Raw genomic sequence first — 17,428 nt, 5'->3', positions numbered from 1 at the left:
AGAACAAGCGATGTTTTGGTCAAGTTCTGGAAACAAAGTGTCTTCATCTTCTATATGTTCTCATCTTGGCAGACATGGGGAGTTTCAGAGGCCATGCCCTCCCCGGAACCTTCTTCATTATCATCGGTATTTGGTGGGCCATAAAGTACACTCTGAAGTATGCCTGCAAAAAGCACAAACGGACTTCCTATCTTGGTTCCAAAGCATTATTCCATCGAATAGAAGTTGTGGAGGGAATTGTAATAGTGTGCATGGCTTTAACTGGTGAGTGGACCATTTCTGTGTTCTGTTTTCTCCTTTTGGGTATTTCTACACACAAAGAGAAAATTAAACATCAAATTAAAAAATTGCTAAAATGATTTTTTATTAAAAAATATCCCTGAACACATATTCTAATTATAATTTCTATCTGATATAATTTGTTAGAAGGTTTATTCGTGTTTATACAAAGGCCTATTCCTAAATGAGTTGGTCATAGTAATTAACTTGCCTGCCCACTCAAGGTGAATTTCCTCATAGAATTAGTTGGAACCTCTGAAATTATTTTATTTTACTTTATTTATTTTCTTTTATTTCGTTTCATTTCATTTTATGAGAAAGAGAGCACGAGCAGGGGAAAAGGGCAAGGGGGGAGGAAGGAAGGAGGAGAGAGAAAGAGAGAGAAAGAGAGAGAGAGAGAGAAGATCTTAAGCAGGCTCCACACTCAGCACAGAGCCTGATGTGGGGCTTGATCCCATAACACTGAAATCATGATCTGAGCCAGAATCAAACCAGGTACCCCTGAAATGATTTTATATCATTTATTCTGAAGCCTGAAAGAATAAAATTTATCAGAAAATCAGAAACCATTTTTCATTTTTTTAAAATTTTATTTATGTCTAGGAGAGAGAGAGAGACAGCGTGAGCAGGGGAGGGTCAGAGAGAGAAGGAGATACAGACTCTGAAATAGGCTCCAGGCTCTGAGCTGGCTGTTAGCACAGAGCCCGACATGGGGCCTGAACCCACAAACCGCGAGATCATGACCTAAGCGAAAGTCGGACGCTTAACCGACTAAGCCACCCAGGCGCCCCTCAGAAACATTTTTCAAAATGACACAAAAATAATCAAGTGATTATGGGAAAGCTTCAACATAAGTTGTTGCTGTTGGACTGTACAGAGAGGTCAGGCTGAAGAAAACCTTGCTTCATGCACTTTCGTCCTTTTTTGTGTGTTTCCTAAGTTGAAAAGGGACGTTAGGCCAGACGAATTCTAAGGTCTTTCCATTGATTATAAGATTCTGTGAACATTTTCTGTGGTTTTAGAATTCCACTGCAGCTTCTCCTTTGTGAAAGGCATAACGTTCTCATTTTCCTTTGGATTTCTTCATGCTTTATTCATGGCACTAGGTCTTTTCTATGGCCATCAAATTATAGAGCAACCATTTCCAAAGAGGAGAATTGCGATGTCAAAGTCCATAGGTTAACACATAACATATCATCTTTAGGAAAGTGTAACTATATGTGTAAGAGACTAGACCATGTGCTATAATCAGTCTGTGTTTTGTCATTTATCCTTAATTGGGGAAAAGCTGAACTCCAGTATTTTTATTCTGAGCCAAGCACAACTCCCCACTTAGTGGCAGCTACCCAAAGATGTAACATGTATCAGAAGGAAGTAGTTGGCCTTTGTAGGACTGAGTTCACAAATCCAAACCCCACATCGTTCAGGACTTATCTAATCATTAGGTGAAAACAGGAACTAAGACCGTCAGTGGAACTGATCATGGAACTAAGTGGAACTGAAATGATTGGCTTTGAAGATCTGAAATAAACAGCTGTTTGACTAAATTGGTTATCTTTGGCTACAAATTGATCATCCAAGCCAGTTTTTGAACCTCTAAAACCAGCCTAAAGCTGGTTTCCTAACAGTGCTTAGCAGTTAGGAAAAAAAACAGAAAGAATAATCAGCATCATAAAAGGACAATTTAACTAAGCCAATGGGCTTTCCTCTTGTATCTTCCTGCTTTCTCTGTGAAGTTATGGGGAGGGTTGCTAAAACTGTGATATGTTCCTTTGCAGGCACGCTTGGAGAGCAGTTTGTTGATGAAGGCCCCCACTTGTCCTTATATAACTATAAAGAGGGCCAGTGGGTCCAACTCCTGAGCTGGCATCATTCCACCATGTATTTCTTCTTCGGGCTGGTGGGTGTGGTGAACATCTTACGTTTAATCACCAATTCGCTTCCCATCTCCTTAACCAAATTGCTGTTGTCAAATGCCTTATTTGTGGAGGGTAAGTATAAGTGAGTACTTTCCCGTACCTTTCACTATCATTGGACATTTGTCTAGCCCTAAAGAAACAATAACATTCCTTTAGTGTCCTGGTACCGCCTTGATCTATTGGGCCATCTGTTTGGGCCATGGTGAGATAGTCAGATGTCCTACGCTGGATGTCAAGAATTTTCCTTCCTTCCTGACTCAAATAGCACAGTAGGACAAGTACAATCATTCAGTGTGCTTTATTCACATTTTATGTCATTCTTAAAGAACACCTACCATGGTTATTTATCTCTAGGTTTTCCTGGAGGCTATCATTATTTCCATTTTTAACAAATGAAACTGAACTTAAGTAAAGCGTGAATATCCTGAAGTAAGGGGACCACTCACAGCAACCTGCTAACCTTACTAATTAGCTTTTTTCATATTGGTACAGTAAAACTCCACCATCACATAATAAGTAGGGTCAAAAAATCAGTCACATGCAAATAGGAGGACTTTTTTTGAGAGATTAATGAGAAACATTTTTTGTTCAGTTGATGTCCCTGTTACTGTGTAAGGAAACAGTGAAAACAAGTGTTTAGTGATTTGTTTTCATTTGTTATATTTATAAGAAATAGATTGATTATAGGACTAAAAAAATCCCCAAATTATCAGGAGGTAGTAATTTCCTAACTGTCCACCTTCCTTCCCACATCTGAGCATGAGGACTTTTGCCTACCCCTCCATGAGAACAAAGGCTAACTAAAAGATGGGCTTCAACAACCAACAGCGTGATTCTCATTATCTCAGGGTGTTACCATATTTTGACTGTACATCTCTTCTTCCTCCTGAAGATAAAGCTGAAATCTCTTCATGGGATTAAAAAACATAGGTAGTTACTACTTCTTGGGAGCTTCCAGAGCATCTTGTCATACCCATCAAAGTCCATTCTTAGGATTTGTGTATTTATTTGCTTACTCCAATGGACTGAATTCCTTAAGGCAAGGATTTGTTTAATTCATCTGTGTATTCACCGTAACTCTTGCTCCCCTGCCTCCATCACACTTATTTTTCATCCTCCTGCATAGAAGATGCTTTGAAATATAGTTAGTTGAAAATGTCATGATATGTTAGACAAGGAAATAAAGGTTAGGAAAAGGAAAAGGAGCGTTAGATTTCCATTCTTAAGAGTTAGTGAGAACTCCAAAAATACTAGAGGGTTCCATTATTGTGGGAAGCAGAGAGCGCTTGTTATTTCGGACAGATTTGTGTATGTGTACGTGCATATATGTGCGAAAGTGTAAAATTCTGTGTGGGGGGGAATCACAGAGAGAGAGAGAAAGAAGAAAGAGAGAGATGGTGGGTGTCCCTTGGTTTCATTGAAAAAGGCAAACTATTTTTTCCTTCTCTATCAGCTTTTATCTTGTACAACCACACTCATGGCCGGGAAATGCTGGACATCTTTGTGCATCAGCTGCTGGTCCTGGCTGTCTTTGTGGCAGGCCTGATTGCCTTCTTGGAGTTCCTTTTAAGGAACAATGTCACTGTGGAGCTTCTTCGGACAACCTTTATCCTGCTCCAGGGGAGCTGGTTCTGGCAGGTGAGTTGGGGCCTCCAGTTAATGTATCTGGTGTTTGCACCTGTAATCTTCTCGCTTTGGGGGGATATTTTGCTCTGTAACCCAGAGACTTCCTTATAATGTGCTGCCTGTAGAGAGAATGTGAGTCTTTGAGAGTTGATGTTTCTTTGAGTAGCCCAGACGTCCTGGTGGGAGTGCTAACAGAGCAGTGAGGAAGGAAGTAGGTTGTGTTCATCCTCATCACACACCTGAATGTCTAATGTAGGAATTCCGAGCCATTGCTTTTGGTTGGCAGCAGTTCCTAATACTGAACCTTCTTACCTTGTAATGAGTAATAAGCTTTAGAAATATAGGAAAGGCAGGAAAGAGAGGAAACTATTATTTATTGAGAAACATCCATTAGCCAGCCACTCTAGAGGATTTTTTACATACATTTGTTTCATTTTGTCCTCAAAGTGACCTGGAAGTTAGGTATTATCATACTCAATTTACTGATATGACTCAGTGAGACCAAGTTACTATCCCAGGCTCACAGAGTAATGCAACTAAGATCTAAATGTGGGCCTGTCTGACGCCCATGTCCTAGAGCCTTTCCATTTTACTCTGTTGACTACCTAAACTTGGTGTGTTGTCAAAAATATGTATTCCAATCAGTGAGCATACATTTTGTAGAGACTGATAAATTGTACTCTAATATGCATATGTAGATGTAAAGAAAGTCTGGGATGAAAGGGGAGTGTGGCTTAATTGGGGATGACTTCTTAAAGGAGATGTTTAGTTGCCAGAGATCAGGAACTTAGGATGATGTTACTGCAGCGATTTGAATTTCATGTGAGGAGTGATAAGAAAGCATTGGTAAGTGACAAGGAGACATCATGGTGAAAATGGGGTAGGAAAGCTGTGATATTTAAGCAAAAGTGAGAGTAGAAAGGCTGTGGGGAGCAAAGGCAGGTAAAGAATGGATATATTCAAGGGTTATTTTGAAGGAAAAATGATATAGAAGAACAAATATCCTATAATGTGATGAAATTGGTGAATTTAACCAGTTTATAAATGAAAGTTGTTCTCTTATATTATCACTTTCTGAAAACCTAAATAAAGTGGTATGTAAAACACTATTATGGATTCTGTATCTTCTAATTGTAATGTTTTACCACATGTATGCATTGCCTATGCGAAAAAAAGAAAACTTTCAAAATTTTCAAAAAAGCTAATTTGTGGTCAGGATGACACAACGAGTTTATATGTCAGTGTATCTCCTCTGCTCCAGACACATAATAATGACAGATAAAATTTTAAAAATACTGTAAAAAAAAAAAACTAAAAGAAGAAAAAATAAACAAAAAGTTAAAAAATGACCTAGCTGCAATTAAACGACACAAACAGAAACAGGGCAAGCCACCTACCTTGTGGGCCAGACCAGAACAGCACTGTATACTGGGAGTCAAGCTGGGTGGCAGGACTGTGGGCTCCAGTGAAACCAAGAGCAAATGAAAGGGTTCCTCTCAAGGTGGGAGGTGAAGCCAGGCTCTTGGAACTCTAATTGTACTGTGTATACTTTCTATATTCCTGTTTGCTTTTCATCTTATTGTCTATTTCATAACAGTCTGCTAAAGTTGCATATAATAGTTCTAGATTTGTCAATTTCTCCTTATTTTGAGTTTTTGCTTTAATGTTATGAGGCTCTGTATTGTACTTCTCATTTTCTAGGGGTTTTTTTAAATTGAATGTTCACTTTCTTTCAGTCTTTCCTGTTTTTAAATAAATATGTCTCCAGCTATAGATTTCCTTCTACACACTACTATAGCTACCTCCCGTAAGATTTGATGTGTGGTAGCTTTCACTCTTGGGAAATTTTGAATGTTGCATTTTCCATGTGCTTTCCTCTTTAATTTTTTGAGTTAACTAGGAGTACACTTTTAACTGTCCAAAAATGTTATATTTATTTTTATGATTCAGTTTCAATTTAATTACTTTGTAGTCATAGAATGTGTTGTCTTTGAAATGCGTTGTGTTGAGGCTTCCTTTGGAACAGCGTCAGTAGTAATAAATGTTCCATGTATTTGAAAGAAAGTATATTCTGTCTTCGTTGAGTTCAGGATTCTACATACATTTATTAAATCAAGTTTGTTAAAGAGCTAACTATTTAAATAAAGAAAGTAGAAAGTAATAATAAAAGAAGAGACCCAAGGAAAGTAAAAAAAAAAAAAAAGGAATAATAAAGGTAAGAGCAGAATTAATGAAATTGATTAGTGTTCCATTAATCATTAATGATTCATTAAGGGTCTGAGGGAGGAAGCATTGGCTGTCATAACTGAGAATAGGCTGATCTAATGTTGTCCCTTTTGGCAGACAAATATGTCTTTTTTCATATTTTTCCAAAAGCTTTCCTAGGAAAGAGCTATGAGGTTCAAATTTTGGGGTGTAAATCTATGACTACTTAAAAATCATTTCCATCTATCAGTATGTCTAGACTAGTTTCTTTTTTTGCCTGGTGGCCAGACTAAATAACATTTGGAGGCTTAAAGAAAAATGAGCATTTAATACCAATGCAAACACACACACTGACAGGAAATGAAGGCTTAGCCATAGTACCTCTTTCTATCCTCAGATGACTCCAAAACAAAAATGTCTAGAGACTTAGGTGAATTTATTATGCTCTTATTTTGATGCTTTGTGTGGTGTATGAAGGTTTATGGCCCAAACTGTCTTAAGCTAATCATATGACATTGTGATTTGCTTTTCACCGTACTTTTTCTCTCTCTACTTCTCCATAGGTAGGTAATACTAGCACATAAACAATGTATAGACATATTAGCGAATCTAGACTCTTGGGCCCATACGTAAGAAGATCTGAAATAAATGAGGCAAATGTTCATATTGTATGAGCTGGGATTTGAAAGATGGATGAAAAGCCACCAATGTGCCCAGGCTTCAGGTTTAGGATAAGTTATATTCCTTTGCTTATTTTGGTCTTACCTCTTGTATTAGTTTCTTTCCTTTTTTTAAAGTTTATTTTTATTTATTTTGAGAGGGGGCAAGAGAGGGAGCAAGCAGGGGAGGGGCAGAGAGAGAGGGAGACAGAATCCCACGCAGGCTCTGTGCTGTCAGTGCAGACTCGACATGGGGCTCAAATTCACGAACTGTGAGATTATGACCTGAGTCGAAACCAAGAGTCAGACGCTTAACCAACTGAGCCACCCAGATGCCCCAGCTCCTGTATTAGTTTCTTAGGGCTACAAAAGCAAAGTCCCAAAGACTGGATGACTTAAAACAATGGAAAGTTATTCTTTCACTGTTCTGGAGGCCAGACATCCCAAAATCAAGGTGTCAGCATGCTGGTTTCTTCTTGAGGGCCCAACGGGAGACGCTGTCCTATGCCACTGCCCTAGAGAGTTGTCAGCAATCCTTGACATTCCTAGGTTTATGACAGCATAACTGCAACCTCTGCCTCCATAGTCACACCTGTGTGTCTCTTTGTACCTGTGTCTTCACATGGCCTTCCATTATAAGGACAACAGTCATTGGATTTAGGGCCAATTCTAATCCAGTATGACCTTATCTTAACTTGATAGCATCTGAAAAGAACCTATTTCCAAATAAGGTCACATTCACAGGCACCCAGTATTGGGACATCAACATGTCCTTTTGGAGGACACAGTTCAACCCACAACAACTGCTAACCCTTACCTCTGGGAGCTATAGCAAATCACTCCCCAAGTAGAGGTAGGTGGGTGGATGGCACTGGAAGGACATTGGTGGGACAAATAGAAATTGTGGAGCTAGTCCATAGTTCATTACACTCAACTGTCCCCTAAAAAACCCTTCCTCGACACAGAATTTCTCTATTATCTTCCATTAGTTGCTGCAAAAGAAGGGCATGAAAAGCAGGGGTCAATGATATCTTCTTAGGATTATTATGAGGACTGAAGATAATTGTGAAGTTCACATTCATGAGTGAAGTTAAGGTGCCTAACACATAGTGGTACACATACCAAGTGGTGCAAATGTTAACTCTCTTTCCAACTAAAGGGAATCCTTTAAAATGGGAAATGGGAACAAGTGATTAAGGCCCAAATCTTGGTTTTTCCTGATTTACTCAGACTATGTGAAATTTCATACAGAATGAAATTAAACGTTCACTCAATATTATGGATTAAATGCTTTTTTTGTTCCTGTAAGATTTCATTCATTAGAGGTATAATCCTGGGCAAATTACAAAACCACCCAATTTTCTCATCTGGGTGATGAAGATGAGAAAATTAAAATGGGATTATAATACATCATTTCAGAACCATTGTAAGGGAAACTCCCAAACACCACAACTGACACATAGTTAGCCAATATATGGTAGACATTTGTCCAATTATCCATGTAGGTATCTTATTATTGTATTTTATTTATCTCTAGAGGCCTGACATATGTCCATCCCTCCATCCCCCCATCTGTCCATCATCTATCCAAGTCCATCTATTTATCATTTATCCATTTATCTATTTATCTATCTCTCTACCTATCATCTACCTATCTATATTCTCTATCTATCATCTTATTTTCCATTGGGAAAAAATTTACATAACATAGAATTAACCATTTTAAAGTGTATAATATGGTGCCATTTAAGTACATTCACAATATTGTTCAATTCTCACCTTTATTTAGTTCTAAAACATTTTCATCACCCCAAAAGGAAACCTTGGAATAATTCAGAAGCCATTCTCTTTCATTCTCCTCCTAACCCCTGATAACCCTAATTTGCTTTTTCTTTCTGTGGATTTACCTATCCTGGATATTTCGTGTAAACAGAATCATACAATATATGACCTTTTGTGTCTGGCTTCTTTTCCTTTAAAATAATGTTTTCAAGATTCATCTATGCTGTATCATGTATTAGTCAATCATAACTTTTTATGGCTTAATAATATTCCATTGTATAGATATACCATATTTTGTTTAATTCACCATCAGTTGATGGACATTTGGGTTGTTTTCCCAAACAACTTTTGACTATTGTGAGTAATGCTGCTATGAATATTTGTTTATAAGTTTTTGTTCGAATACTTGTTTTCAGTTCTTTTGGGTATATACTTAGGAAGAACATGTGATAATTAATTCTATATTTAGCTTTTTGAGAAACTGTCAAATTGTTTTCCACAATGACTGTACCATTTTATATTCTTATCAACAATTTATAAGGAATCCAACTTCTCCATAATTTTTCTAACACTTGTTATTATTGTTGTTATTACCATCCTAGTGGGTGTGAAGGGTTATCTCATTGTGGTTTTGATTTGCATTTCTCTAATAACAATGTTCATCATTTTTTTCATGAGTTTATTGACCATTTGTATACCTATTTTTGGAGAAATGTCTCTTCAACTCCTTTGCCCATTTAAAAAATACGTATTTTTTTGTCTTGTAGTTGTTGAGCTTTAGGAGGTCTTTATACATTCTAGATATTGACTCCTTATTAGGTATATGATTCAGCAGTGTTTTATCCCGTGTTTTGGGCTGTCTTTTCATTTTCTTTCTTTTTTTTTAAGTTAATTTATCCATTTTGAGAGAGAGACATAGAGAGTGAGCAGGGAGAGTGAGCTCCACACTGTCAGCATGGAGCCTGATGTGGGAATGAAGCCCATGACCCATGAGATCATGGCCTGAACTGAAACCAAGAGCTGGACGCTTAACTGACTGAGCCACCCAGGAGCCCCTGTCTTTTCATTTTCTTGAAAGTGTCCTTTGACAAAAGTTTAATTTTGGTGAAGTTCAATTTATGTTTTTTTTCTTTGGTTGATTGTACTTTTAGTGTAATACCTTAGAAGTCATGACCAATCCCAGGTCATGAAGATTTCCCCCTACGTTTCTTCTAAGAGTTTTATGGTTTTACTTCTTATAGTTAGTCTTTGACCAATTTTGAATTAATTTTTGTATGTGGTGTGAGGTAAGGGTCCAAATTCATTCTTTTGTATGAGGATGTCCAGTTGTCCCAGCACCATTTGTTGAAGAGATGACTATTTACCCATTTAATGGCCTTGGCATTCCTGTCAAAATGAATTTTCTACAGACATATAGATTTATTTCTAAACCCTCAATTCTATTTCCTTGATCTATATTTTGATCATTATGTCAATACCACCCTATTTTGATTACTGCAGTTTTTGTACTAAGTTTTGAAATCAGTAAGTGTAATTCTTAGAACTTTGTAATTCTTACAACTTTGCTTTTCTTTTTTGAGCTTGTTTTGGCTATTATGGGTTCCTGGAAATTCCATATGATTTTTAGGATCAGCTTTCCATTTATGTAAAAAAATGGGATTTTGATAGGGATTGCATTGAATTTGTAGATTGCTTTGGGTGTTATTACCATCTTAACAATTTTAAATCATCCAGTCCCTGAACATGAGATGAATTTCCATTTATTTAGATCTTTCATTTCTCTCCACAATGTTTTGTAGTTTTCAATGTATAAGTCCTGAACCTCCTTGATTAAATTTATTCCTAAGTATTTTATTTTTTTCAATGCTATTATAAGTGGCATTGTTTTCTTAATTTAATTTTTGGGTTGTTCACTGCATGTGTATAGAAATACAACTGAATTTGTATGTTGATTTTGTATCCTGCAAGTATGCTGAACTCATTATTAGCTCTAGTAGTTTTTTGTGTGTGGATTCTTTAGAATTTTCTATACATAAGATTGTATCATCTGTGAATATAGATAGTTTTACGTCTTCCTTTAGGATTTGGATGCCCTTTATTTTTCTTTACTAATTTCTGGCTAGAAATTTCTAGTATAGTGTTAAATAGAAATGCTGAATCAGACACTCTTATCTCATTGCTAACCTTAGGGGAAAAGCTTTCAGTCTTTTATCATTGAATATAATGTTAGCTGTGAGCATATATTTTAAAACCTTTTTGTATTCTAATTTTGAAATAACTGAAAATGCACAACTTAGAAACCTGGAACATTCTCTGGAAGTCCATAATCCACAGTGATGATTACTATCTATATTTTGAAAATTCATTTTCAAATGTCCTTAACATTTTTTTCCCCAAGATTATGACCTGGTAGATAATATCTGTATTACTGAAGTAGGCAGTAAAACTTATCTGTAGCATCTCAGGTAATTAGAGTTGTCTTAGTTAAGATTGATCTTGGAACAAAACATTTTGAAATGTACTATCATTGGGAATGTGGTTGATTATTTTCAATATGTGCTTTTTGTTTTAAATTACAGATTAGTTTTGTCCTGTATCCCCCCAGTGGAGGTCCTGGATGGGATTCAGTGGATCACAACAACATTATGTTTCTCAGCCTATGCTTTTGTTGGCATTACGCATTAAACCTTATCATTGTTGGAGTGATTTATGCCTTTGTTACTTGGTAAGTTAGTGTCTTTTTTGTTCATGGAACTTCTGTTCCTTGGTATGTGATCAATGAGACTCAAAAGTATTGAACTTAAATTCAAAGGGGGACTTCATTCTTTAGTATTCCACAAGACAGGATAATGTAGTGGAAAATTATCTGCAAACCCAGAAATTCCTCCTTGAAAGAATAATTGCTGATTTAAAGTTAGGCTTGCTCAACAGTGTCTCAGCTGTGTCTCTGACCTATGACCTGTGTGTCTCCCTTCAACACGTTTCTGTGCCTTTGTGTCTTTGCATATTCTGTTTCCTTTTCCAAATGGTCCTCTCCACACCTGCAGTGAGCCCTCCATTTGCCCATATGTACGTCAATCTTCGCAATTCACATTGCATTGGTGTCACATTTTGATCAGTATTTATGTCCCATTAAATTTGAGTATGTGATTAATTTGACATTTACTCTAATATTTCTAAAAGTAAGATTCAGTTGAACAATCATGTTTCTAGAAAGACTATGATACAGTGTTTCATGATGAACAAAGAGCGATATAACAGACAGATTGATAAAACATATACTCCTAGCTCTCCTACCTATCAACTCCTATTTGACTTTGGGCAAATTATGTAGACATATTAAGTCTCAGTTTTGTTGCTTGCAAAATGAGAATAATAATAGTACCTAAATAAGAAATGTATTTAAACTGCTTAGGACTTAATAAGGGTGCTGTGGACACTGTTCTTTTTGTGTTATTTTTCTTGTTCTCCTCCTCCTTCTTCTGTATCAAAAAATGCATAAAGTATAGACCCAATTGGGAGAGATAAACGATTTAGATACAGTGAAGTTGGTGGAAATAGTAGAACAAAGCACTATGGGAGCCCAGAGGACGCTTCCTCACAATTGAGAATTAAGCTTCATCTTGAAGAATGAGAAAGAATAGAAAGAGTTGAACATGATTCCTGTCTTTAAGATAGCTGATAACAAATCACAATAGGTCTGGTTGATCCCAACTACTAGGCATGCAGACTCCACACTTAATTCTTCAGACTTCAGCACTGATCTAAATGTTCTATATCAGCAGTTTTCATTTTGGTAGCCATGAGCTACTTGATTATGTGGTTATTGAATACATTGTGCCTAGTGCCACATTAATTCAAATTACTTTAAGTATCTGTATATGTATAGTGACTACCATATTGGACAGTATACATCTGGTAGGTTCTCTAGATTCCTAAAATAGCTGCTTTGAGGCCCAGTGGGGTCTCAGCTTCTTCAAAAACTAGCTTTCTACTCTTCTCTCCCAGGTCACTTCTTCTTATTTGTGCTTTGAGCTTCACTGCTGAAGCAGCTTTGGTGCTGGGTCTCTAGTAAGGGAACTATTTCCTTGTCTAACTACCAGATGTATCTGCTAGATGTCCCTGGAGCAAGCTAGGCTACAGGTCAGCTCATTTTGATCTGTAGTTATCTCCTTCTAGAGGCCTAAGTTCTTTGGGTACTGGGAGATTCTAGCTTCTCACTGAGTGATTTCTATTGGTCTTACTCCATTCCCCCAAAACATGCCCCTGGCTTTTAAGACTAGCTCTGCCATTGAGTAAAACTTTGCTTCTTCCTCTGTTGTTCTAGGCTGACATCTGGGCCTCATCCCCATAGGGGCTGGGCAGCCTCCAAGAATAATGGCAACATTCAAGGAGCCTTTCTAGCTCATGTCAGCTCTCTTCCATGGCCAAAAGAAGACTACTGTCTCTTCCTGTTTCAAAAGGCTTCAGACCCCCCTTATCCACTTACAGTTTTCTAGAAACCAGAAACTCCATATTTATTTTTTCAATACCCCCCACCACCAGACACCTTTATCATTTGTGAACACTTAGTCCCCTCTACCTGGCATATCCAAATCAAATGCCATCTCTTCTGTGAAAACTTCTGTGATAATTCTAGCCCTCATCTCCCTTTGTGAGTTTGTGTAGTACTTTAGTTGCTACTACTCATTTTAGCAAATGTGATCTATCTTCACTATTAGCTCATGTCAGTCTTACCTACTAGCTAGATTGTATCACTTTAAGGAAAAGATCCTTTTCATATTTTGCATGGCTGTTGGCACGCCATCAAACATATAGTAGATACTCTTTAAATACTTACTTGCTACTTTAACAGATCTGCTCAGAGCTATGTGAATATGGACTTTATTTGTTTGGAAATCATGTTTCAGATGCTTTTCAGTTTTTCTCTCATGTTGCTCTTGGAAATGTAAGACCAAGAGCTCATGTTGTGAGGTATGTTGATATAAACTTGAGCAATAATTTACAAAATACCATGAAGATTCAGTACTGACTTTCAGTGAGATCACATGGCAGGCTAATTCACTCCTATAATTATAAGGAGTTTTGACAATCTACTTTTCAGAGTTTGACTGTGAAGTGGATTGTTCCTCAGTCACAAGTGATGGATTTTCAGGACATTATATCAGAATTTGTTTGACAAGTGCAGAGATCGCCATGGAAGCAAAATTGTTTTATGGGACCACAACCCAAATTCTCAGAAAAATGAAGTTGTACTTCCCAGTTTTCTAGAATAATGGTTCAAAGGTTGCCTCATTCATCCCTATAACCTGCAGTCCTGAATATGACAACTCATAGGAGAGACCTGTTTGGAATTTTATTAGATGTTCTATTGTTTTTCATATTTTAAACAACACTGTTTCACAGAACTATTTCAAAAGTCCCTCTCTATGGGTAGAGAAATATTGCTCAATTTCAGGTTGGTTTCCTAAGCAATAATTCAGGTGAGCCATTTCAAAGAACAAAACAGAGATGACCAAATTCCAGGCATATTACAGTTTGCCTTCTGGAAGTTTGATTTCCAGATAGACTCTAGAAGTACACCCAGAGTCTCACCTCTGCTCTTTCTCTTATTAAAAAAAATTTTTTTAATGTTTACTTATTTCTGAGAGAGAGAGCAAGTGAGCGAGCGAGCATGAGGTGGGAGAGGAGCAGAGAGAGAGGGAGACACAGAATCCAAAGCAAGTTCCAGGCTCTGAGCTGTCAGTACAGAGTCCAACTTGGGGCTTGAACTCACAAACCATGAGATCATGACCTAAGCTGAACTTAGACTCTTAACCCCTCTGCTCTTTCTCTTATTAATTGCAGACTATCTATGGGAGCAAAAGCTCAGACACATCCTTACCTTAGTACTTTAGTTTCTAAATAATTGCAGGAACTAGCAATATTTGCACTTTCTCTTTAGCCTTCCAGCTTTTAACCTGTCTCTAGTGGCCATTTATGCATATGCCAATACATAGGGCTATAGGATACAGATAGAGCCTGAACATGCTTGAGCTTCGTGACTGTTGTAACAGCAAATACAACCCAGAAAGGAGGAGTGTGAAACAGGAAGAGTCACTAGGGTCTGTGTTAACAATTAATTTGTAATAAGTAGCCATGTCTTTGTTTTATTTTTCACAAGAGCCATCAGGAATAAATCTAATTAATGAATTAACAATCCATTTCATTTACATGTACTGAGGTTGTGCAATGTAGAGATGACAGTGTGGATTTAGAAAATGACACAAACACTTTTCCAAACTTTAACTTATTTAAGACTATTAGTCTTTCATGAGAATAGTGCTTTAAAGAGCCTAGGACATTGGGAGCAACATCAATGGTCAATTAATAATCATAGTAAATTATTTTGATTGGCTTCTTTGGCTCTTGATGAGTGAATAGTTTTTGTTACTATGACTTGCTTGTTGTATTTTGGAGGAGTAAATGCTGGGCTGAACATGACTGGAGAATTAACCTCTATGAATAAATGAGTGATATGAACTCCTAGCAGATTGTTCCAAGGGCCATTGATTCACCAAATGTGTGTTGAGCCACTGTTATGTACTAGACTCTAGCTAGTAGTAGGGCACTAAATAAGGTGAGGTCTTTGCTCTTATGAAGCTTATATTTTAGTGAGACCCAGAGCACAACTAAAGTCATTGCATGTTTATAGGGGTAGGCCAGACCTTCACTGGAAGAAGAAGATAGGCAGAAAATAAGGGTAAAGATGCAAATAGGTTGGTGAAGTTTATCACAAAATGATAATGATTTTGATGAGTTGGTGTATCACATTTGTGCATCCCCATGTATTTTTGGAACTTAACTATGTTTTATTGATTTGGTTATAGGACAGTGTCTTTATAAATAATCATGCACAGGGAAAGCTTTGCTTAGTCCTTATTACATCAGAGAAGTGGAGAGTCTGCCACTAAGAACCTTTATATCTCCCAATGTCAAAAATTATATTGCTGCTTCCCTCAGACTCACAGATTTCTTAATCTATTAAAACAATCACAATGGTGGAGGGCACTTTTCCAACTTCTTAGTTCATCATGGATCACTACATGGACCATCACATGCAGTTGAACAGTCTGTGGCCTGCACAAGAGCACCCTTCTGAAGGCACAAGTTGGGACAGATTTGACATGGGACTTCACATGGGGAAGGTGCATGCCTTCATGCACCTCCTTTATAGGAGAGGGCTCCTTTTTGTAATACATAGCAAGGTGTGGACTTGATGGAAAAGCTCTCAGCTGAGCTTGGTTTCATCTGGGCTTGCTGCTGCAGTCCAGAGATTCTCTTGTTTCTTTCAGAAATGATCAAAACTATGGATAATTTGGCATTTTCTGACAACTAATTCAACCTTCATGTTATACATGATATAAGCTGTATTTTATCTCTTTATTTATACACTGCTTTAATCCACAAAAAGTTTTCAGGTAGCTCAAAAGCCAAATAAAAGTGATTTTTTGGGAGGGTTGCCTCTCCCATTTGTACAGATAATTTGGAGTTTGTTGTATAGACATTGCTCTGGGCTTTTACATAACATGAGATGCCTTTCACTCTCCTTAGGTTGGTTAAATCTCGACTTAAGAGGTTCTGCTCCTCAGAAGTTGGACTCCTGAAAAATACTGAACGAGAACAAGAATCAGAAGAAGAGATGTGATTTTTGAGGGGCATCTAGTCTTTCTGGATGAACTTTTCTTTTTTGGAATATTTTTGTTCATGGCTTGTTTTTTGACCTTTTGCTTGGAGAACAGGTGGCTGAGGATGATTCTTGGTGTATTGTTTGTATTTCCAGTTTGGTTTAAGTATTTGAATTCAAATATTCTGTTTTTAGATTTGTAAGTACTTTGGATGATAAATGCATTTTGCACATCAGTCATGGTATTTGGGGCCTGGAGTGACTGTTTCCAGATGATCTGAAGGCTGATTCCCATGGTAAGAAAAACGTTTTATTTACCTTATAGATATGCTCAAGGTTCCTGGGCTTGCTCTCATTTGTAATCCATTAAACATGGAATTACATTTGTTTATCTTGTTGCAATGAGAAATAAAGGAATACAGGAAACTTGGTTCAGATACCTCAAGTGTTTGTTTTTTTAATTCAACTGCACCTCATTCTTGTATCATGAAGAAGGAATTGTGTGACAAATTCCTTTTTGTGAGAAATCTCCTTCTGTAACACCTGAGTTCTGCCCTGGGAAAAGTAAGCCAGAAGTCATCCTGAGTTGTGCGGTCTTTTAGAGAAGACGAGAAATGATCCCTAGAACACATGGAATGCAAAACCGTGAGAGACTGGGAAAGGGGAGTTATGGTGTCTTCTATAGAGTAAAATGTCATCACACAGTATAGCATGACCACCATATCATCCCTTCTACTGAAAATAGTAGAGGGGTTAAAATAAGGGAAAGCATTTTATGGAATACCTGGGTAAACAGTCAGAGCTCTTACCTAGTCTTGAACTAAGCAGCCCTTTGTGGAGAGTCAAGAAATCTCATTTCTAATTCTGGTTCTAAGACTAATCTGCCTCTAGGGCTTTAGAAATCACCATGTCCTCTTTAAAGTAAGGAAATTGAATAGGATGAGTCATGGGGCAATTTCTAACCGTCACATTTTATGAATCTACAATCTCTGAGACAAAGTGAAGCTGGAAGCAGCTGATTTAGTACTATGTTAGTTGGAAAGGCCAGTCTCTGCCATGACAGAAAAGACAGAAAAGGTAAGGAGGCCTTCAGGGATCCTTGAGAGCTGACTTGAATATGAAAGAGAGAGGCAGCCTGTGGGTAGCTGGAGGTGAAATGAAATCCTGAAGCTCCATGGCATCCCAGAAAGTGCAGACAAATCCAGAAGCCTGTCCCATTTGCTATTATCACAGTGCACTGGGAAGGACATAAGTGGATTTTTTATGCCAGAGAACTGGACACCTCCATTAAA

At 37.4% G+C, this 17,428-nt stretch overlaps 1 protein-coding gene across 5 annotated transcripts in view; it reads left to right on the top strand.

Annotated features, from left to right (window-relative positions):
• The window catches only part of TMEM45A (transmembrane protein 45A), an 82,975-nt gene extending 66,400 nt beyond the window's left edge, over positions 1 to 16,575 (top strand). For 2 of the 5 annotated variants that reach the window (XM_039251972.1, XM_039251971.1), the window contains exons 3-7: positions 73 to 264; positions 2,058 to 2,270; positions 3,652 to 3,836; positions 11,050 to 11,195; positions 12,798 to 14,125. In XM_039251972.1, coding sequence (XP_039107903.1) covers positions 75 to 264; positions 2,058 to 2,270; positions 3,652 to 3,836; positions 11,050 to 11,195; positions 12,798 to 12,969 — 906 coding nt within the window. In that variant the 5' untranslated portion in view covers positions 73 to 74 and the 3' untranslated portion in view covers positions 12,970 to 14,125. Of the gene's footprint in view, positions 1 to 72; positions 265 to 2,057; positions 2,271 to 3,651; positions 3,837 to 11,049; positions 11,196 to 12,797; positions 14,126 to 16,063 lie in introns of those variants that run through there. The other 3 variants (XM_039251970.1, XM_039251969.1, XM_039251973.1) reach the window with 2 other exon arrangements.
• The last annotated feature ends 853 nt before the right edge of the window (positions 16,576 to 17,428 follow it).

The sequence above is a fragment of the Hyaena hyaena genome, unplaced genomic scaffold, assembly GCF_003009895.1.
Source record: "Hyaena hyaena isolate Hyena2069 unplaced genomic scaffold, ASM300989v1 scaffold_407, whole genome shotgun sequence".
NCBI classification, from domain to species: Eukaryota; Metazoa; Chordata; class Mammalia; order Carnivora; family Hyaenidae; genus Hyaena; species Hyaena hyaena.
The sequence above is the reverse complement of the archived record's forward strand: the minus strand, read 5'-3'. Positions and strand labels throughout refer to the sequence as shown.